The sequence below is a fragment of the Lontra canadensis genome, unplaced genomic scaffold (genome assembly GCF_010015895.1).
Source record: "Lontra canadensis isolate GAN:19392208 unplaced genomic scaffold, GSC_riverotter_1.0 scaffold35, whole genome shotgun sequence".
Classification (NCBI taxonomy): domain Eukaryota; kingdom Metazoa; phylum Chordata; class Mammalia; order Carnivora; family Mustelidae; genus Lontra; species Lontra canadensis.
The window spans coordinates 13,563,594-13,586,398 of NW_022631029.1; the positions used below are offsets into that span (position 1 = coordinate 13,563,594).

The 22,805-nt window shown below is 34.6% G+C and overlaps 1 protein-coding gene across 4 annotated transcripts in view; it reads right to left on the bottom strand.

The window, feature by feature from the left end:
- Positions 1–22,805, bottom strand: part of ERC2 (ELKS/RAB6-interacting/CAST family member 2) — a 907,860-nt gene that overhangs the window by 453,576 nt on the left and 431,479 nt on the right. For 2 of the 4 annotated variants that reach the window (XM_032868344.1, XM_032868343.1), the window contains exons 9-12: positions 20,738–20,878; positions 17,329–17,469; positions 13,277–13,312; positions 2,143–2,336 (exon numbers count right to left, since the gene is read on the bottom strand). In XM_032868344.1, coding sequence (XP_032724235.1) covers positions 2,143–2,336; positions 13,277–13,312; positions 17,329–17,469; positions 20,738–20,878 — 512 coding nt within the window. The remainder of the gene's footprint in view (positions 1–2,142; positions 2,337–13,276; positions 13,313–17,328; positions 17,470–20,737; positions 20,879–22,805) is intronic. The other 2 variants (XM_032868346.1, XM_032868345.1) reach the window with 1 other exon arrangement.

The window sequence follows — 22,805 nt, forward strand, 5'->3', positions numbered from 1 at the left end:
ATATTTATAGTAGCTGATCCTGATTTTTCAGTTACAGTTCTGGGGAGCTTCAAAATGTGGGGCACATCACTTTCTCTCATGAAAGCTAATAAAGATGAGACAGATCTCCTGTGGCCCAGCAGCAATGCCTCTCTCTCTCTCTCTCTGCAGGCTATGTGGCTGTTCAGTGCTACTAGACTAACTTCTTCCTTCTGGCTCACTGTTGGACAGGATTGTTCTCAGTCATTAACCTGTTAGACCTGGGTTCAAATTCTGACTTTGAATCTTATAAACTCTGAAAGCTTTAGGAAGTTACATATAGTTAATTAATCTGTGTGAGTCATTCATGTAATATAGTTTTCTCATCTATGCAATGAAGATAATGATACTTCCTGTGTTGTTGGTAAGATTAAATGGTATACAGTATTACAGGTCAACTGCTCAGCAGAGCAGTGAGCACAAAAAATACATTATTATTATCATAATTACTATTCTAATATTATCTAAGGCATAGACAATATTATACTCTTCAGAGGCTCACAGCTTCTCAGAACAACAGACTAGGAGTCAGGAAACATACATTATAGTTTTGCCTATTTCTGACCACAGGACCAATCTCCAAGAGGTAATTCAACCTTTCAGGGTCTCAGTTTTCTCACCAATAAAAGAGATGTGATGGTAACGTCCCTGTGATTTAACATCAGCTTTTCAGGAAAAATTTTGGTCCTAATATACAATTCCAAAGTAGACATGTAGATATATCTAAAGTTAACTGTGTTTTTAAGAACCAATAAACTGGCAGAACATTTCCACATTTTAAAACTAATATTAAGTCTTTAAGGATTTTAATTTGTACACTTATCTCAGGAAAAGAAATTTCTGACTTAATCACTAAAATTGGTCACACTGTATAAAAATCCAGTTATCATCAAACTAATACTAAGGTTTTTAAGTGAAATATTAATTGATTTAGAGTTTGAATATATTAAATACTATGCTTGAAAATGTTGAAAATTTGAGAATTGACCTATCCATTTAATACCTGGCCACTTAATACTGATAATTTATTTGTTTTAGCATTCAATTATTCCTAATGATGTAACTATCCCACAAGGACTTGGCACCTGAAAAGTATAATACATTTTAAGGTCACATGGCTGATACAAAGCAGAAGCAAAATTTGAACCCAGATCCTTCTGTCAGTAGAGCCTATGCTCTTTCCACAGGCCACAGGGAGCTATTCTGCATATGTCTTAAAGTCCTGTCAGGCCTCACAAGTGTCTTGATCAGAGCTAGCAAACATTCACTGATTTATTCAAAATTTGTTCATTTCTTCCATATGGACTGAATCTAGGAAAGACAAATTCTGCCTTATTGCTGAACCAATAAGAAATCCTCAGAGGTAATGGAGTTACGTAAGATTATTCAGAAATTCTTTCCTTATATGAAATACAGGAAAATGCATTGATAGAAAGCTTATTTTTAGAGTCTATCCTATATATAAATACAATATGGATATGATTTATCTGAAAATCTAAATACTCTGGAACCCTGATATAACCTTCTTTGTTTTTAGACAGAATTTGCTATCAGGTAGGCCTGCCTTAGACCCTATTCAAACATATTTATTTAACAAATGTTGTAAGGTCCTCTTAAAAGATACATCCCAGATGAATTTGTTGTGGTGTGCCAAAAAACATCGAAAGGATATGAGCTCCTTTCCCTTTCTCCTATCTTGAATGAATTGCCAAATACATTTTTTGCTTGAAACAAACCTCAACCACAAATGCTTGACTTTCATGGGTAAAAACAAAACTAAACTAAACTAAACTAAGCTTCCAAGTAGTCAGAGCCTCAATTTCTCACACACTTTGTTGGCACACATGCTAGATGAGGGACATCACTCAAGAAACTTGGCCATTACTTTCTTAAACACTTAAGAAGTACACAAGCCCTCAAAAGATACGCCAATTGCCTTCTTGAGTATCCCACAGAAATATAACGTCATCCCTAACAGGCCTGGTTCCTCACACATCACTCGTTTCCAATTTGAAATATGAATATGCATTCCAAATCCGCTACAACCTGTGATGGACAACTAAGCAAACTAAACAAACATGTTCACTCACTGCTGACAACTCACAACATGGCTGCAACACTTACCTCTCAAGTTCGGCAATCTTCTTGTCCTTGTCATTCTTTTCATTCTCCACCTCCTTGAGGATCTCCAGCAACCGGTCAACTTCCGCTTGGGCCTTGCCGCACTCATCACGGTAGTAAGAGGCCTCTTTATCAAGTTGTTTTATTCGGTCTGCAAACTCGGGGTTCATCCTGGAGTCATCTTCAATATTATGAGCCTTCAACATTACATTTTTAAAGAATGTAGTTAAGACAACAATTTAGGACGATAGGTAGTGCAGTCACCAATGGTCCAGAAATTATCAATGGAGGAAAAAATAATCATCACCAAGAATTATGGGTATACTGTCAGTTAAAAGGCAAAATGGAAAATCACACAATTCGGCTACTTCAGAACAATACTGATTTTATATTATATTACAGTTTCACAGGAGAGAGTTTTTTTTGTTGTTAATATTTTGTTGCATTAATGTTATTACTTTTGGGTTTTTTTTTTTTTCCCCACCAAGAAATGGGGGATGAGTGTGGGGAGAGACTGACATCTTTATTCCTCATGCTTTGGCAAGCAGAACTAACACAATTCAACTCCTCACAGTTAAGGAGGTGATTCATACCAACAGCTTCCTTTTCCAGTAGAGAAACTGAGATAAAACAATATTAAATTATTTTTCCGAAAACTATCAAAGGTATATGTAAAGCCAGGTAACATGTAAGAGACTGGTTAACTGATGACTGAGTACTTCATTCTACTGAAAAATTTCAGCAGAAGATGTAGGTTGAAAGAAAGACTCACAAGTGAGGAAGGGCTTTCCAGCTAACAGTCATACCCATAATTTCTTGTTCTCTTAAGTAAATTTAACCTGAACCAGGAGGAGGATGAGCTAATTCATGAACAAGCACATAGACAAGAATCTGCAAACACATGCATGGGTGGGTGGCAGCTTCTCACACAAGAACATACACAGGCAACAACACAGCAACAACACTGCAGAATAATTTGCAGCCAAAGTATTTGTGGTTTTGTGTGTCTGAAAGTGTGTTATGGCTTTTTTTTTTTTCCAAAATAAACTTTTGGCTGAAATATTCTCAAGACAGATGAAAATAACACGGCACTGCAATGTTTTGCCTACCCCTTGTTTCCCATTATTCCTAAATGACTTCTTCAAAGAGTAGGCAGGGAAAAAACAAGTAGTTTAACAACAGTGCACATTCAACAGAGAAAGTTCAGAGAAGTCATATATGTATGTATCTCCAAAATCCATGTGTGAAATCATACATACAATGTTAACAATTTATTAGGATTTAGGTTGTTCTGCTGTCTTGCTATACAGAACAGATGTTCATTGTGTTTTTATATCTTTTTGTTTAATTTCAGGGAAAAAACAGGCAAGCAAGCTACAGCTACTGTGGGGTTAAATGAATCATGCATGGTTAGAAAAATTAATACTAATAACTACTATTACAAGGTTAACAGTTTTTGCAATGAATTTAGTTGAAAAAATTAAAAAAATTAGTATAAAAATAAATTTATTTATGACAAAATAATCATTTTTAGAATAATATTCTTGCATGTAACATATTATTTAAGCATGAGGATAGGAGGAAAATAATTTGCTTTCATGTTCTTTAATCTAAGATTTCTTTATCCAAGAAATAAACTCAAGTATGCAAAAAGAACTTGGAGAAATTTTTCAATTCAACATACTACTATCAGGTACTAGTTTATTCCCTTTTACCAATATTTCTCAGAAAGCATTTATTTTTATTTACTTAGTATGTACATTAGACTTCATTCTAATAGATTAGTGAGCTTTTTCAGTATAATTAAAATAATCTGAAAGAGAATCCTGAGCTAATATGCCTTTAGAAGTTTATTCATCTAACAATTTTATTTTAAATTGAAGTAATGAAAATTTTAATTTGTTAATTGTCACTTTTAAAACATAGGGTCAATATTCTAATTTAAAAGAAAATACTTCTATACCTATTTATATTTGTGATAAGTATCAATTCATTACTCTTGTATCAGAAAAGCACTGAAAATATAGTTTTAAAATTCCTAAGAAAAAGAAAACAAAATATTGATGTTAATTCTTTTCCACTTTTATGCCATATTACCATTATTTTATGGCAGCTGAGGAGCATTTCATGACATTATCTCAAACAACCTGACCAACAATACTAAGATCTTTAAAAAATAATTCAGGAACTGAACTAGAAACACACAAAACAAATATAAATATGCTTTCATTGCATGCCTCTGATTTAAGATTCCTTTCTTGACTCTGACTTAAAGATTCACAAAATGCTAGCAGTTCAGTTAGCCACTGTGCTTTATTTTGGTTGTTTTTTTTTTCTTATGATTATGACTATGACTATTAATAAATGGCTACATAATTACTATTCGTGAGACCTAGATTCTAAATTTAGCCGTGTGTTATGACTACTGTGGGCAAAGGAGTTGGCCTCGCCAAGGACAGAAAAAGCAACCATACAACAAACATGGGGAAGGTATTATTATTTGTATTCTTATTATGAGTATTATTTTATGATATGCACTCTGCTAGTGGGGCTTGTTATACAGCTAAGTTAATAGGTTTATTTAGTTTCTCATCAAGATACTACATATGTCTTAGAGAAGCCTCCCTGTAGGCTTACAGAAAAAGCAGTCTGCTGGTAAATGGGTATCTGAGCACATTCTTTATTTTAGCTCTATGAAGAGAAGATAACCCAAGGCCAGCTTTTGACACTGGGTGAAATTAGATGGGTTGGTAGTCTTTTCAATCGAACAAATGACTCATGGGATGTTTAGAAGTACAGAAAGCCTAGGAAAAGACATGCCTGAATCTAGGCCACTTTCGGCCTCATGTGATATTAAAGTTAGATCATATTATTAAAAGAGATCATAGCCACCTTTACAGTTAGCCTGGTATCTTTTAGATAATACTTGTAGGTGCTAATGATTCTTCCTCTTAAAACAAGAATAACTTTGAGTTAAATAGATCTCCATACCAATGATAAGTGCCAGAATTCCCTGAAGGGTTATTAAATAAACATGTAAATAGATACCATTTAAAAACTGTTAAGTCAATAGAAAGCTTTAAGTAAGAGTCACACAGAAGTGGATGAGTAACATCTACTTCTGGGTCATCACTAGTGTCCAAGCGAAGACTCAGGAGAGGAGTTTCTCATGACTGAACAGCTGGTGAATCCCTGATCCAACCCGAGTAGTGGGGGCAAAAGTCTCCACAGAATTTATAAATGATATTGCAAGTAACCACTTCTATTCAGCTTGAATCATTACTTTTCAGAGGATGGGCTGAAATTGTTAAGCAGTGTAGCATGAGTGTGATATACTATGATCTACAAACATGAGAGTTATACTATACTAAAGAAATACAGGAGGAAATTGAGCTTATAAAGCAACACTTCCTTCCAAGTTATAAGGTCAGAGACTCCTCTAAAAATGAAGTGAAGGAAGCACTTTATTTGCATTTAGCAATGCTCTTGGCTTTTCAAATTATAACAATGGGTTCTTGAACCTAGAATGGCAGCTCCTAATAGGGATTAAAAGTAGATAACAGAATTGGACCTAATATACTTTAGACACTGCAGAAAAAATATAGATATATATTTGAATAATCATTATCTGAACAAATTCCTACCATGGCATTCTTACCCATTCAAGGTTTAAACTAAAAATACACAGCAATTATTTCCCCTTATTTGAATTGGCTCCCCCAAAAGGTGAGGAAGCGACTGCCCACTTCATTCTAAGGCACATCAGCTTTGTCCCCTCTCTTCATTAGTCAGGAATCTAACACTTGAAAATGCAGATTGGTGTGGATTTAATGGTTTTAGAAGCTACTTATTATAAATATAAGGTAGAACATTGTCACTGTCAAAGACATTCACCAGTCATAAAAAGAACAAAAAAAAAATGTCAATGAAAATCCTTTTCTTAATGTAGAGATTTAATTTTGTTGATTAAACCAGTCAGTTTAAAGGCAAATCCAGGTATCTGGTTCTGCCTCAACATTATTTCTGTTAACTTTTAGAGCAACTCTCAAGCATCTCACAGAAACATAGAAAGTTGGGAAAAAAATATTTCAGAAATGACTGTATTGCATATTAGATCAGTAAGTTCTGAGGATCCTCCAATTATGTTTTCCTACATTTATAAGGAAATTTCCCCCATAAATGGGAACAATCAAAACAAACTTTGGAGACTCACTGATGTGGGCAAGCCTTGGAATTTTACATAAACTGACTTTGAAAGCCTGAATCAAGCACAAAAGAGAAATTTGGCCATGACTTAGGACAAGTAGTACATAACAATACCTAGGGGCTATTTTAATTATAGAATTTAGAACTATTTCAGAAAACAAAGCAAAGTTTCAAGTTAATATTATATTTATATTAAAGTTAAGAGCAAAAAGTGATTTAAGCCAAACCAGGGATTGATAGTATCAATATGAAAAATCACAAGCTTATTAATAATTTTCTTATAAATTTTGGACATTGATTATTTTCAATAAAATTCTAGTTCATCATTCCAAGTGCCTAGAAAGGAAAGCATTAACTTTGGCCCAGAAACCTACTATGAAACTGGGCAGGGAATATCCAATTATAATATTGTATAGCATTCTTTCTTTGAAATGGGGCCTAACAATTTAAAAAATCATTTCTTTCAAAATAAACGAATGATTAGTCATGATCATAAAGCACAAGCAGAACACTAACTAATGAGTCTGATGGTTTTTCTTCCCTGTGTTTATGGGTTTTAGCAATAATTTGTTAAATTTATGCACAGTGAAAATATGATTCTTAATTGCAGCACTTTTGGGGGTTTAAACATTCCTTTCATATCTGAGCAGCAGAAGAGGGCATATAAACTACTTTAAACATTGTATTTTATTTCAATCTTCTAAAAGAAGTTTCAACCTTCACATAATTCTGAGTTATGAACAAACCTTACTTTTTAAAAATAAAGGTTTGAAGGGTAATTATAGAACTGTAACATATTATAAAATTTACATTTTATTTTAAATCTAATTAATTAATACCAAATATAAAAGCTGAGCCTTAATAATACATTCAAAATCTAATAATGATAAAAATTTGAATCTTACTCTACTTAGTTCTAAAGGAAACTTCTTTTATAATTCTAGCTAAGTACATCCAGAATACTCACAATTTTCATATTACAACTATTCCAAAATGAAACTTTTCTTATAGATGGAATAAATAGGATATTTTTAGTATATGTGCTGCTGAAGCAAGCACCAAATAGGATATTTTTAAATAAATGAACAAATGTTCAAAATAATTTTTCTTATATCACACATATACAAAATAAAAAGAACCAACTGTATGCTTAACAGTTTTTAAGACAATTTAAACAAAAATACAATTATAATGTACCCCCTATTAACTACGGAATTTCATAAAATTAGCAAAGTAAAGAACTGAACTAATTATCTGGATGTTCTGAAATGAAACATGTGACTTCAAATCTTAAATGTCATTACAAATATTACCTGAGTTCTTTAGCTACTGAAAGCCTGGAGCAAGCATGACGTGTGCGTTCGTGTGTGTGCATATGTTTGTACATGCTGTGTGCATGCTGTGAATTCTCTCTTAATATTTGCAATTTTCCATTGTGGTGGGGGGACTAGTCTATGAGTGAATCAAATAATTTTCATAAAAAGTCCCCGAAAATCACAAAAATAAACCACTGTACCTAAACAGGGACTGTGAAAGCATTTATAATGCAGTGCACCATGTCCTTTGGATTGCAGAGTCCTATGATGACCTATAAATCAGAGAGACCTCAACTGAACATTAACAAGACTTTTTTCTCTCACTACAGTGGAAAAATGCTTAGTCTTTTTCTTGTAAACTGTTACATAAAATGTGAGCCCTGCAAAAGATGCGTTTGCAGAAAAGACAGGATTTCAATGGATAGTGACCAGGCAAGGGGCAGGGAGACTCACATGTGTGGAAGTACATTAGAGTGTTCTCAATTATCCCCTGGCCAGTCACAAAGTTGTCCTCGGTGCTTCCAAATCAGTCATTTGCCTTGCAGCAACAAGGATATTATACAATGCACTAAATTTAGGAGCCAGAAGCACTAAAGTTTTATTAAAAATTTATAAGAGACCTCTGGATACCATCTCTGGGCATAATAATTACTAGAGCTATGGCAAAGACAGTATTTGAGACTGATGAATAAACCATATTATTTGTCTGGAATTAAGAACTAAGGGAAGAAAAAAAAATTCAACTGAAGATAACCTGCATAGTGTTTATAATGACAAGACAAAACTCCTCCAGGAGTAGAGACTGGTAGTTAAGCTGCAGAAAGGTTATTATTATGAGAAATAATAAGGATACAAAGACAAAATTTTAGATTCCTAAGAAATGGCATTACAGCATCACTTAGTACCTGGTGACTAAAGTACAAGTAAAGGAGTTTCAAAAGTAGGTTTATTTCTACTCCAGGAAAAAAGAATGTTCCCAGGAAGACTTCAAAGGTCAATCTTTATTTACTCTCATTTGGTTTAGATTAATGGATATAGATCTGAGTGTAAAATGATCTTATTTAACAAAAACAATTAATTCACCAAAATTTATACAGGGGCCTTATTCAACATAAACATACAATAATAAGAAGAAATTTCCTAGATACCAATAACTGGTTAGAAAATGAAAGGAGAAATATAGCATTCACCAAAAACTACCTCACATAAATTTTTAGTAACCTAAAAATCATATATATATATATATATATATATATATATACACACACACACACACATATCTATATAGATAGATATAAATACATCTATATAGATAGAGAGACATAGTAATATATGTATACTAATACTTAGAACTATCCTTAAAATATCACACGCCTATTAACAGGAAAATGTCAAACCTTTACTGTAAAAGATCTATGAAATAAAGAAAACTGTATCAAGTTCATGAATTGGAAGAAATAATATTGGAAAGATATCATTCTAAAAATTATTTTATAGGTTGAGTATAATTCAAATTAAAATCACCAACAGTTGTGCTTTTTATTTGACAAGGTGATCCTGAAGTTTACTTGGAATAATAGAAAATTAAAGGCTAATAAGAACACTACAACAAAATGAAATAAAAAGCAGAAAGAATTAGGGTGGAATTTGCTTCGTTAGATACTTAAAAATATTGTAAAGCCACAATACTTAAAATTCTGACCCAAAAAGCAACAGACATTGATAAAACTGAATAGCTCAGAAATGAAGACATTCATCCAGATGAGAACTTACTATACAATGAAATAGTATGAAGAAAAGTTGTTAAAGAATTATTTGATAAATGGTGCTGGGATAATTAGTTGATCATTTAAAAATATACAATGTTAAAACTTCACCTCTCGACAGGAATTAAAATACACTAAACACAGATAAAGGGGTTAAACTGATGTAAAAGGTAACATTTAAAAGTTTTGGGGCGCCTCGGTGGCTCAGTGGGTTAAAGCCTCTTCCTTCGGCTCAGGTCATGGTCCCGGGGTGCTGGGATCGAGCCCCACATCGGACTCTCTGCTTGGCGGGGAGCCTGCTTCCTCCTCTCTCTCCGCCTGCCTCTCTACCTACTTGTGATCTCTGTCTGTCAAATAAATAAATAAAATCTTTAAATAAATAATAATAATAAAACAAACAAACAAATAAATAAATAAATAAAACTTTTAAATATAAGTGAGTGTCTATTTTTCAAATCAGAGAATGGCTTCTAAGCCTAAAGAAAACGAGAAAATTCTAAAGGGAAACACAGGTCAAGAAACCTAAAAATAGTTAGTTTTCTTTATTAAAAACATTTAGGGGCACCTGGGTGGCTCAGTTGTTAAGCGCCTGCCTTGGCGCTGATTCCAGAGTCCTGGGATCAAGCCCGTCATCGGGCTCCCTGCTTGGTGGGAAGCTTGCTTCTCCCTTTCCCTCTCCCCCTGCCTATGTTCCCTTTCTCTCTGTGTCTCTCTCTGTCAAATAAATAAAATCTTTTTAAAAAAATTTAAATGAGGTGTGCCTGGATGGATCAGTCAGATAAGCGTCTGCCTTTGGCTCAAGTTATGATCCCAGGGTCCTGGGATCAAGCCCTGAATCTGGCTCCCTGCTCAGTGGGGATCCTGCTTCTCCTTATCCTTCTGTCCCTCCCCTCTCTAGTGCTTCCTCTCTTGCTCTCTCTCAAATAAATAAAAATCTTTTTAAAAATTTTAAATGAAATGAAATATTGCCACAAATCTGACAGTTTCTATACAAAGTATAGAACGACTCGTTCAAACCAATGAACAAAACAGCAAACTCAAAAGCAAGTGCTTACATGACCAAAAGAAACAATTTGCAGAAGAAAAATACAAGCAGATAGAAAATGTTTTAAAAACCCCAACCACTCTAGTGATTGAAGAAAATAAAGTTAATGACAAAAAAATTCCACCTGTGCACTTGTTCAAGTTATGAAAAATGACATTTCTTGGTATTGGTCAGGGTGTGGCAGAAAGGCTACCTTTATTCAGTGCTGAAAGAAAAGTGTCATGGTAGAACTTCTCTGAAATGCAACACAGTAAGAACTACTGGGAGCTTTTAAAAGTCATTGGCCAGAATTCATTCCATGACAAACATAAAAATGTGGGGAGATTAACATGGGAAATGTTTTTCAGAGCATTATATACTGGCAAAAAAAGTGGGGGAGAGATGAGCCACATTTGGGGAATGAGTAAATATAGTGAAATATCACATAATCAATAAGATAGTGTTTTGGAAGAATAGTTACTGGAGAAAATGCTGATGATACATTATAAAAATAGAATATACAATTCAATAAACACTGACACAATTTGGTGAAAAGAAAAGAAGAGCATTAGATGAGGAAAAAAAAGAAAGGAGAGAGAGGGAAGGAAAAATGAAAGACGGGAGAAGGGACGGAAGAGGGAGAAAGGAAAAAGAGAAAGAAGAAAGGAGAGAATAAAAATAACAAAAAAGATGTCTGGGTAGGGAACCCCCCAAATGCTCTTAGTGATTATCTTTGTGCCAGGTAATGTTCTGTCATTTTATTTTCTCCTATACTTCCCTACTTTTGCAAATTCTCCACTGTGACCATATGTTATTTTTATAACCAGAATAACATGATTATTTTTTTAAAAAACTATTAAGAAGAGAAAATCCATCATGCTGCATCCCTATCAGTCCAAAAAAGAACTAGACCCTGAGAATATCTCCAGACAGGGAGAGTCAAAATAATGAGAGGCTGGCTATACTCCCAGATGCCAAACCAGTGGGTTAGCTTAATTAATTCAAGGAGAAAAGTTTGTTTTTGCTTCCTGGAGACCCACCACTGTGGTTGAAAAGTCCAATAAGTGCCACATTACCAATATTTCTGGAAATGGTTTTAAAGTTAACGGAGCTATTTCTTTGGTCCTACCTACTCTGACAGAGATGCTGAAATCCTGTTGTGGTTCTGGTAACTCTTTGCTGTTACAGGAAAAAAAAGCCCTCCCCAGTTGTCCTACACATACCCAAAATGTGACATACTTAGGTTTTCTTCCTGTCCCCAACTAGTAAATGTGAAACAATTTCACTGGGTTTATTTTACACCTTTTAAAAATGATCTACTCAATTTTCCAGGGTCAATTTTCAAGCTTAACGATATTCCAATCTTATCTTTCTTCACATGCCCATTGTCTAGACCCTGCTTATGAACAATCCCATTCAAGGGGGCGCCTGTGTGGCTCAATGGGTTAAGCGTTTAATTCTTGATTTCAGTTCAGGTCATATCTCGGGGTTGTGAAATCAGGCCCTTAGTCCAGCTCATGTGCTAGAAGTGGAGCCCTCATAGGATTCCCTCTCTCCCTCTCCCTCCCCCCACACTCCAAAAAACCTAAATAATAATAAAGAGCACTCCCATTCAAATGTTAAGAGATAGGAAACTTAGATTATTTTTCCTGCTCTGCTAAAAATCATATTTGGGGAAAGAGGTTAATAAAGATGCACCAATGGAAATTGAGAAATTCAGTTTGCAAAGATAAAATCTGTTTTAAAGAATGGAATGTAGAGGTTGAATCTATATAGACTTTAAAAAAATTTTTTTAATAAACATATAATCTATTTTTAGCCCCAGAGGTACAGGTCTGTGAATTGCCAGGTTTACACACTTCACAGCACTCATCAATCTAATTAAATACACCCATGCATCTTGTGTATCATGTCGTATGTATCCTGGAATAGCAGCTTAACAAAAAGTTGTTGGCTGAATTGTTTCCTTTATCTATGTTATTCCATTTTCCCATGACGGGAATTCATAAATAGGACATAATTAGAATGCATGATAGCACAGATCACATCTGCCAAATGACAAATTCTGGTCACCTTGAGGTACTATTTCACCCAGTTAAGCCAGTTGAGTTGACAAAACAAAAAGGTCTTTCTTCTTTAATAAGTTAAAGAAGCAAATAAACTGCTTCATATAAATGCACACCTGTCATTAGGATAAAAAAAAAGTCAGTGGTGGCATCTGGGCCAGCCATTTTACATATATTTTTACTAGTTACCTGTTTTGTGTACCATTAAGCTATAATCAGAATTGTTACTATCTGTTATTAGGAGGCTATATTTTAGTTTGTCCTCAGCCAAATGACATGTTTTTAACTCTTACAAAACCCACAATAATGTTAGGCATTTACCAATCTCAAAGAGCATAGCCCTATTTTTAAATCTAAGCCTATTTTAACTTCTATCATTTGAATGTCATTTACATCGACTTACTTGCTACTTTACAAATGCTATCCTTTTTCACATAGATAGCTCTGAGTTAGAAGGAACTAAGAAAGAGTTCCAAGAGTCTAGATCTGCCGCTGACCTCTGCTTTTCCATAGCCTTAAAGCTGAAGTTAAGAAGGAGGCAATATCAGAGCTGGCATTATTTTGAGTTCTTAATTTTTAAATTTCACATTCAAAAGAAATGGCAGTGGCCTTTGCACAGGTCATTTCTTTTGAAGAACGGGAATGGGAAGAGACTCATATATATTTTTGAAACCTCCCCAGTATGGCACACCGTGACATGTGATCAATGGATCCTCATGCTTTGATATGTTACAGCGGCAACGTTCAGAAATGACTTACTGGGTTGTACATCTGATTGAACAACTGCTCAGCTTGCTACATTGCAAAGTTGGGGAGGCATTGAAGCACAGACAGGGAAAGAAGGAAAGATCCGGAAAAACAGCATTAGCTCAACAAATCCAGTGCATTTGCACAGACGAACTGGTTGTTAAAAAAGAAGAAATTTCAGTTTTTAAACATTCCACAGTGAAAGTGAGAGGCTCTAGGGAAATAGAAATGTTGACTTTGGCTCCTAAAAAAGAATAGCTGGAATAAGAAATTTAAGGTTTGTGTTACTTTCCCTTTCTCAAGTTAAATAGCCCATGAAATAAAGAAAGCTGTCCACTTTTGATGATACATGAAGTGCTGGCCTCTAGCAATGAATCAGAAGAAGTACTTTTGGCCAAACCGGCAATTTATTACCTGAACTTCAAAGATGGTAATAATAAAAGATTAATTAAATCTTATCATTGAATTTATAGCTCTTCTTTTATATTAACACAAGCCTGAAGTTTCTATTCAGTCTAATTTTAGGAAAATATAGACAGCAAACAGCAGGTTAGCAATAGCAAAATATCAGTAAGCAAGACATTACAAGATTAACAGTAAATGGGGAGAAGAAAAAAATTAAGTGATCAGGAAGAAAAAAGGAATCAAAATGAACTGTTATCCATTGCCCATTACCAGTTCCTACTATTAGTTCATAATTAATAAAAATGTAATTTTTAGTGACTATCCTATTATGTTCCAAGTGCTTCAGAATTTGTAAAGTTCTCCAGTCTATTTTGTGTAGAAGATTTCAATTTTTGTGGATTTAAATGTACTGAATATTATCTAAAATATCAGTCTCAGGTTCTACTTCTTAAATACCTACATCATTAACTTGGGGTTCAATGTCAAGTTGTAGAAGGTGAAATACTGTAGGAACTTTCACTTTACTTTAAGCTGAGACATGTGCCTTTAAAGAGCCTGATTTTTTTCATTTGTTCAGCTTTGATGAAGTAAATGATAATTTTACCATGGTTTAAAAAAACCCACTTTCCTCAAAGATGATATTAATTGGAAAACTACCAAATCATAACATTTTGATTTGTTGCTTCTCAATTGATTTCTAGTTAGATAAGGTAAAATTATTTCTACATATTGAACGACACGTATTTTTTTGAAAGACAAAATTATCCACATGTCACTAATGAGGTTCTTCTCAATCTCTGAGGGTCTACTTAAGATTAACGAATACAATTAATTCGTAAAGCACACTCAAAACTCATTGCACTGTGTGGTTACTATCATTCTATTAACCTCATTAATATCAGGAAAACTTTCCTCACATATGAATATTTGATGGCATTGTTTTTAAGATGTGGGATGCAAAGTTTAAGGGACAGTTCCTTTTCTGCCTATAACCATTTTTCATCATGAAGTATTTGGAGACTTAAATTAACAGTATAATAAACAGTTAAAAGTAACTAGGCATGTGAAAGTTCTCCACAAACTTTTATGTAAAAACTCACCTTACCAATGTCAAGAATTGTTCATAAGGCAAAAATAAATTTAAATCCAATGTGGATCTCATTGTCACTGGCAAAACAAGGTTTCTGTTCAGCTAAACACATCTACGATGTTGTGTATATTTTATGGCAAAAATACATGGACGCTCACAAATCTTGAGCAAAATTCCATAGGGAATTCATGGTTTATTTATGACATAATAAAACTATTATGTTTTCAGCTTTCATTTAGTAAACCTTTATATTTTATTCACAAGTCACATACCCTTTTATTTAAAAAGAGGCCCAGACACTCCTTAAGCTTTTATAGCTGCTTATTTTTCCATGAGTAAATGATGTGTTTATATGTATATTCACATACTGTTGGCTTATATTTTCAAATATTTCATGTAGATCTCAATTCTTTTTAAGGTGATGGGTACTTGAGGTTTTTACAGAACTATTTATTAGCAGAAATTAAAGACTACTAGAAAAGTATTTAAAACTTTTGAATTTAGTTGATGCTAGAAAGCCAAAAATAACAAAATAGCATCTGCAGGTTAGGTATGAAAATATTTAAATTATAATTACCTTATTTAATTTCACTGTACTATGCATTTAGGAGATAATATAAGCAAACATTATTTATATACTTAGAAATAAGTTATCTTTTCATAAATTAAATAGATCCCTAAAGCAAGACAACCATTTTTGTTACTTTAACCCTGGTGATGTGGCAGAATGTTAAAATATTGTCAGGAATAATGCTAAAATGCTTGCAGGATTGGCTCTGTGAGTTTTAGCACACAATATCAACTGAGAGTTGGAAATGACACCCTCTGAGTGACTCTGGGCAAATCAGAGCTACACTGAAAGAAATTAAATTGAAATGCATAGACATTCACTTATTAAACTAGTCAAGTCATATACATGGAAACTGTAAGTGTCAATATGGGAAACTTCTCCTTTTAATTACTAGAGGGTTTCAAATTCCATAGGTGACCTACATTAAAAGGGAGTATATCAAGTATGTATCTGCAGAAATAATATATGTGGTGGCCTCAGCTCCACAATGGCCACAGAGAGTTGATGAGCGTATCTTTTGTGGCCAGGTCTAATTGAGGTCCTCCTTCAGGACTCAGCACAATGCAATTGAGGTAAGCTAATGCAAAGCAAGTCAATCAAGTCTTCTCACAGTTATCTTAGAGCTGCCTTGTGATCACGAAAGTGTTCATTAAACTAGAAGTACCTTCCCTAGGTTCATTTCTTGATACGTACATGTATGCATAACATATTACAGAACACATTCATGTATGTGTCAAGAATGTATTATCATACACCCAATGCATAAATAGCCAAGTCAACTGCCACTTAAGCACCCTCAAATGGGCCATTTAAATTCTTCTATTTATTGTTTGAGATTTTTGCTTAACTAGATATTGCTTGAAAAAGGCGAGACAGAGTGGATTGAAAAGTAAATTTTGCAATACAGAGACTTTTCTTGCTGTTTTGCTGTACAGGGATTTGATCTCTATCTTTTTCAGTAAGGAGACTTTCTTTACTAGTGTGAAATTTCTCAGGGACAATTTCCTAAAATTCTGTGAACAGAGTATATCACATTTCAGTTATATATTGTACCATATAAAATAGTAATATTCAATTTTTAAATATTCAAAATAATTTCTCTACAGATATATGATGCTTTAACATCCTTATCATCCACATCATGTATTTTCATAACTTTAGCAAATAAATCCCCATTCCAGTGTGCTATAAATTATACATAGTCAAATTTTATTATATGCTTTGATTATTTAGATTCTTATTATCTCTTTTGAATTAACTTTATAAGTTGTCAAAGGGAAACAAAATGCTTAAACTCATAAAATTATGAGTTTTATATGAACAATGAGTGCAGACGTACCAAACAACACAGGGAAAAAGTCAAAGGAACGATGCATGACTAGAAAGGTACTCCACAAAAATGTCCAGTTCAGAGAAAACATGTTAATGCTGCAATGTAAAGATCCTGTTTTCTTTTACAAAGTCTTCTACATTCAACAAGCTTTCTAAGATATTAAGGTCATTTTTGGTTAAGTACAAATAGTCATCCCACAGATATTCTAGGGACTTTGACTATTTGGGTGGACTTCTAGAAATTTAATATTGTCAAGTAATCTTTTACAAAGCTCCAATATAAAAATTAACCTACTTCTGAAAGTAGTAAAAGTTTATCAACATATAATGGGAACCCAGATTCTTTGATTTGTTACATTTTCACTTTTGTTTTTATAGTTGAGATTTACCCAGAGAGTAGCAGCTTATTTTTATAATATATATTTTTTTTACTTCCACTACTATTTTCATCTGTTTTTCAAGTTCTTTTTCAGACAGGAAACCTAAGATATTTTTTCAGGTTCACTGGCCAATTTGATGCAGACTTCATGAATTAAGAGTGCCTAATTTTCTTATCACCAGACAGCAAAAGATAAGGGGTTTGTTTCTTTGCAAAATTATCTCTTCCTTTTCCATTTTATAAATTCATTGTAAAATTAGCATTTTTTTTCCTTGGACTTCACTTACCTTTTTTAACTGTGCTTCCAATTTGCTACATTCTTCTTTCTTTTGTTCAATGGCTATTTCTAGAGATTTTAATTTGGAGTCCCTTTTCAGCCCTGCTGAGGCTAATGAAGATGCATGTTCCTTGAGGTCAATTAAACTAGACTGAAAGGAAAGAACACTAGTAAGTAAAACACCGCAATTTCTACTAGTCTTCAATTTGATTACATTGATTCTCTGCATAGTAGTAAAGTGTGCATTAGACAGAAAGGGTAAATATAGTCTTACTAAGGTAACAATAGCGGCTCTGGCCAGGAAATTAAAATTGGCCAGCTTACAGAATCGAGCAGGATCTAATTGCAGTAGAATCAAATGTGACCAAATTGTGTGGTCAGTAAATGCGTGTTTCATGTCTCAAAGTCATGCTGATGATGTAAGTCCCAAGGTGGTCTTTACATGTCATGGCAAAACAGACACCCCGAACCTTCCATTTACATTTATTGCTGTCAAGTCGTGCAGACTCTAAGATAAATATGAAAGAAAATACTAACTCTAATGCTTCCCCCCCCAAAGGGCAAATTAAATATAAAAGAAGCATCTTGTTAAGTTTTTATCAAATTCCACTTCTTTAATAGAAAAATAACCAACAGTTTCTAAGATATCTTCTATAGAGTCAAAGATAAAATTATTTTAAAATTTAGAGTAGACTTTACATCCCAGTCCTTTGTAAATCCTAATTCAACAGAGATAATGAATCTCCCCATTTCAGACATGGGTTTGCCTACATTGTTCCACTCATCAATCACGCCCAGAAACTAAGAGTTCCCCTGGATAGTCTGAATTTCAAAAAGTAAAGTAAATATGTGCATATATCTGGAATATCAATGTGCTTAGCTAAGAAGGCAATGTCTATTACCAAACATGAAATGATTAGCAGCATCTAATAATGTATCCAAAATACTCAGGTATTATCCAAAATTAGACTTTGTGAGTTTCCTTTATATCCCTTTGCAGCATCTAGAAGGACACTAAGCACACAGTGGCCACTCAGTAAATGATATTACCTAATATTTTGTGTCTGAGCTACTTCCTGGGCCCTGGAATAATCTTGTTGATGATAATATCACCATCACTCAGCAAACTATCCAGCTCCTAACAACCCTCTGAAGGACAGAGCAGCCACTCTCATCTTTCAGATCAAGAAACTGAGGGTCACAAGAATTGTCTTTTCTAAGGTTCCTGACCTATTAAAGGAAGACAGAGGTCTCAAACCCAGAACTCTGACTCCAATTTCAATGCTCTTTATCATACTACTCCCACAGAAATAATAATAGACCTTGCAATCTAGGCATTTTGTCATGACGAAGGTGATTATCACCCCAAATAATTATAAGCTGACAACAATTATATGTCGTTTTTCTCTATACATTTTAAATTGCCAGGTCTGATAGCTTTATGTGTCAACTTGGCTAGGCTATAGTCCCCAGTTACTCAATCATACACTAATCTAGGTGTTGCTATGGAGGTATTTGGTAGCTGTAACTAAAAACTATCATCAGTTGATTTTAAATAAAGGATATTATTCTCCAAATCTGGGTTGGCCTGAGCCTATCAGTTGAAAGGCCTTAAGAGAAGGACTGAGATTTCCCTGAGAAGGAAGAAATCCACCTGTGGACTGCTGTGTCAGTTCCTGTCTGGAGTGTTTCCAGCCTGCCCTTCCTGATGGCCTACCCTATGAATTTCAGATTTGCTTAGCCAGTCCCCATAACTATGTAAGCCAATTCCTTGCAATAAACTTCTTAACATGGTTAAATTTCTTAATACAGTTCTGTTTTTCTGGTAGAACCTTGACTGACACACCCATCCCACCGGCAGGCACATTACTATACAGGAACAATAAATGTTTGCTGAAATGCTTGTCTGAAATCATACAAGGTAAGCATTGTTTACAAAATTATTTTCATTTAAAGCTATACTCCACAACATCATCAAGATCTCTTTTCAATCATATATATATAGTTGAGATTATATATCATATATATATAGTTGAGATATATATATACATATATATAAAAATATATATATACATATATATATGTGTGTGTGTATATATATATGTGTATATATATATATATGTGTGTATATATATATATATATATATATATTTTTTTTTTAAGGTCCGGATCCATGAATAACACAATCAGTTACTCAAATTGCAAATGAGATCAAAGCTTCTGTGTATTCTGTTATATACCAACTACAGTAATTACAGATCCCCTAAGTCAGATTTAGCAGTGAAATAGTAGGAAGAGAATTTACATTCTTCATTTTCCTTTCAAAGAAATAATCTCTTTTGTAAAAAACAAAAACAAAAACAAAAAACAGCATGCTTACATTTTAGGGAACTTGCATTTTGTTTCTATTACTCATCAAATCTCCCAAATTTAGATTCCTCATTTAGACAGTACTTTAATTTGTACAGAATTACCAAAACCAAAGGCTGAGGTAATAATCTGGTGCTGGAAAACGGACACCTATGCGTGATACAGCCCAACAGGAGGAAAGAATCTGTGATAGCCCTAAAGGAGATGGACATTTCCTATGGACAAAAATAAGTGTGAAGGGGCCAGTTGTGGACAACAGCACATATCTCAGAGTTCTGGAGACTGAATAAAATAACATGCAATGCTGCTTCTCAAACTTCTCCATCAACGTATCCCTAAGTAAACTAAAGGAGGTAGTGGTATCTCTATCCCTCAGATCATGGGGAGTACAGCCCTACCCATCCTCTCCATAACCCCCAAGCAAAAAATTTCTTTGAAATATATTGTTTTACTTAAAAAATGAAGGTAGGATTTGTATTCTGCATTCATGTTTGCTCTAGCATGAAAACATTGTTCTAAATTATTTACCATAATGTAAAATCGATATTCCAGAAGAATCATCACATTTAACATATACATTGTGTCTAGCATGGTACTGTATCCCCTAACCTGGAAGTATTCAGTGATCTGATTGAGCAGCACAGATCAATGTAAAGCATGTAACACAAGGACTGGCATGTAATAGACCCTCAGTAAGTGCAGAAATTATTGTTGTTGTTATTATTATTATTGATATTGTTGTTATCCCAAGCAAAACATCATGGCACAGTAAAAAAATTACAGAATCCTCTAAGCCAGACAAATGTGGTAAAACATCAAGAAAACTTTCAAGGAGCTACACTGTATGCAGTGAAAGTAAAGACGAGGGCATAAGGCATCCTGATAAAGGGAGTTACAGTAAATATTTTCCTTTGAACTCCAATGGCTTTGACAAGGAAAGGTAACAATGTCCCCAAACCTTCACACAGACCCTCAAACTCACTCTCTAGTCTCTTGAGGCTCCCGAGAATGGGACTATCAGCATGGTTCATTTGTTTTTCCAGACTCACCTCTTTTTCAGTCAGTTCAGCTTGTAAAGCATTGACCTTCTCTTTCAGATCTTTGTTCTCTTTTCGGAAAGATTCTATCTCTTCTAGTCTTTCCCGATCATCTCTCTCCCGCTGTTCTTTCAAACGCTCAATTATTCTCTCCTGTGAGGTAATTATCAAAAGAGAAGTGAGAAGCCATCAGTTGTATGTCAAGGCACACTACAAAAGGAAATGGGAGGCAATAAATGTAAGAAATGAGCTACATGAGTCAACACACTCAAGACAGTTAAAATGGGTTTGTGAAGACAGGCTGTGCATAACAGCATTTGGAAAAGACAATCAATATGGCTTTTGGCTTACTAATAAAAGTCAGCATCACAGCGTTGCAAGGAATCTTAATGTTCAAGATCTGAGGCTGTTCTTGGTTCATGGTGGTACTTGGGAAATTCCAAAAGCAGTTCCAGAAGGTTCAGGCACCAAGACTCTAGGTTTATGAAAGACTTTAATGGACGAGTAGAAGAAGGACAATTAACCTCTTGGTTCAACCTTCTCTGCTTGGTTTTCCTATTCCTTTGCTTGGTTTCCAAAAAAACTTCCTTGGTTTCTGAAGATTCTGCTGTGGCTAGAAAGGGGATCTAAGCGGGGCAAGACGTAGGCCCTTCAGGTCTTAGGTCTGAACTAATAGCGAGAACTTGAAACAAAATAATGAATGAGCTCATTGGATAAGTGATTTGCCAATGTACCTAGAGATGACCATTTTTCCTCCATATTTTTCCAATGGCTTCTTGGCAATCAGTAGAGACTCCAACAAAACATTGCTTTAATTTGACAAAGTTCAAATAGCAGCTTTCCTTTACTGAGAGTTTCTTACATGCTAGGCTCTGCGATGTGCCTTTCTTCCTCTAGACTTCATCACCACTGCACGGTCTGAGCCAGTACTACTAGTAACAGTATGGTAGGAAACCCAGGCCCAAAGACAGGCTAACTCATCCAAGGTGACCCAGCACATAAACAGAAGGCATAGCCTAGCATCCAGGGCTCTCTGAGTCTTAGCCAGGTGCATGAGACCACACTGCCAAAAACAGATGCATGGTGCCGGTTAAGGAGATCTGAGAACCTTGCGTCCCCTGACTTACATGCTGAAATGAAAGCACTGGTCTGATAGATGTGTTCTCCAAAAATGTGAAATCTAACCAGTATCAAAATAAAGCCTTCTTCTTTTTAAGTAAAATTGCACTGGGGTGATGTTTGAGCTAGATTTCTAAAATTTGTTTCAAATTACCCAACACATATTTGAACTTCCCTTAGGATGGCAAAATAAAAAAATACTGGTGCAATAATTACTCTTAAGGATCCTGATATTATCTTTTATATTCTTATAAGTATGTAGTATTAGACAAGGCCTGATATGTAAGAAACATAAAACAGTATATGATTCAGAGAGAGGTTAGTTTGAACACTTAGCCTGTGATTTAAGTCCCCCCAGGGAAGCAACTGTTCTACCCCAATGACAGTAATTTATGTATCTAATGCTCTCAAGGAAAAAAAGAAGTATCATTATTGTTTTGTAATTAGCTAAAAACACTTTAAAATGAAGTATATTATTACAACAGTGGGGGTGGAAAGAGAACAAATCAGTCTACTAATTGTCTACATTTGTTTCTTTTTGATTCCGGTTTTAGTCCTATTTGACTGCCTGTGACACTGGTGAGTGGATAATTATGCCATCTACAAAAAAAGAAAATGGCCTCAGTGCACAGGAAGTCTCTCAAGGGCTTTTAAAATTTTCAGCAGCTGAACCCTCACTGCCTTATGCCTACACTCATTGCAAAAGCATCACAACTGGTCACCCGGCCACGAGGCCCTGTCCATGCCATCACTGCCACCACATGAGCTGTTGGAGTGACATTTTTTTTTAAGTCCCAAACTGTGTCACCTCACAGCTTGGAAACTTCCCCAGGAATTGGTCTGGCTGGATCATGTGGCCTTTATTCCCATTCAGTGCCCTTCATATGGTTTTACTGTATGTCTATCCTCCCAGCCTAGCTTTCCAAAGGGCAGCACTCAACTCCTAAGGCTCTTTTAACTC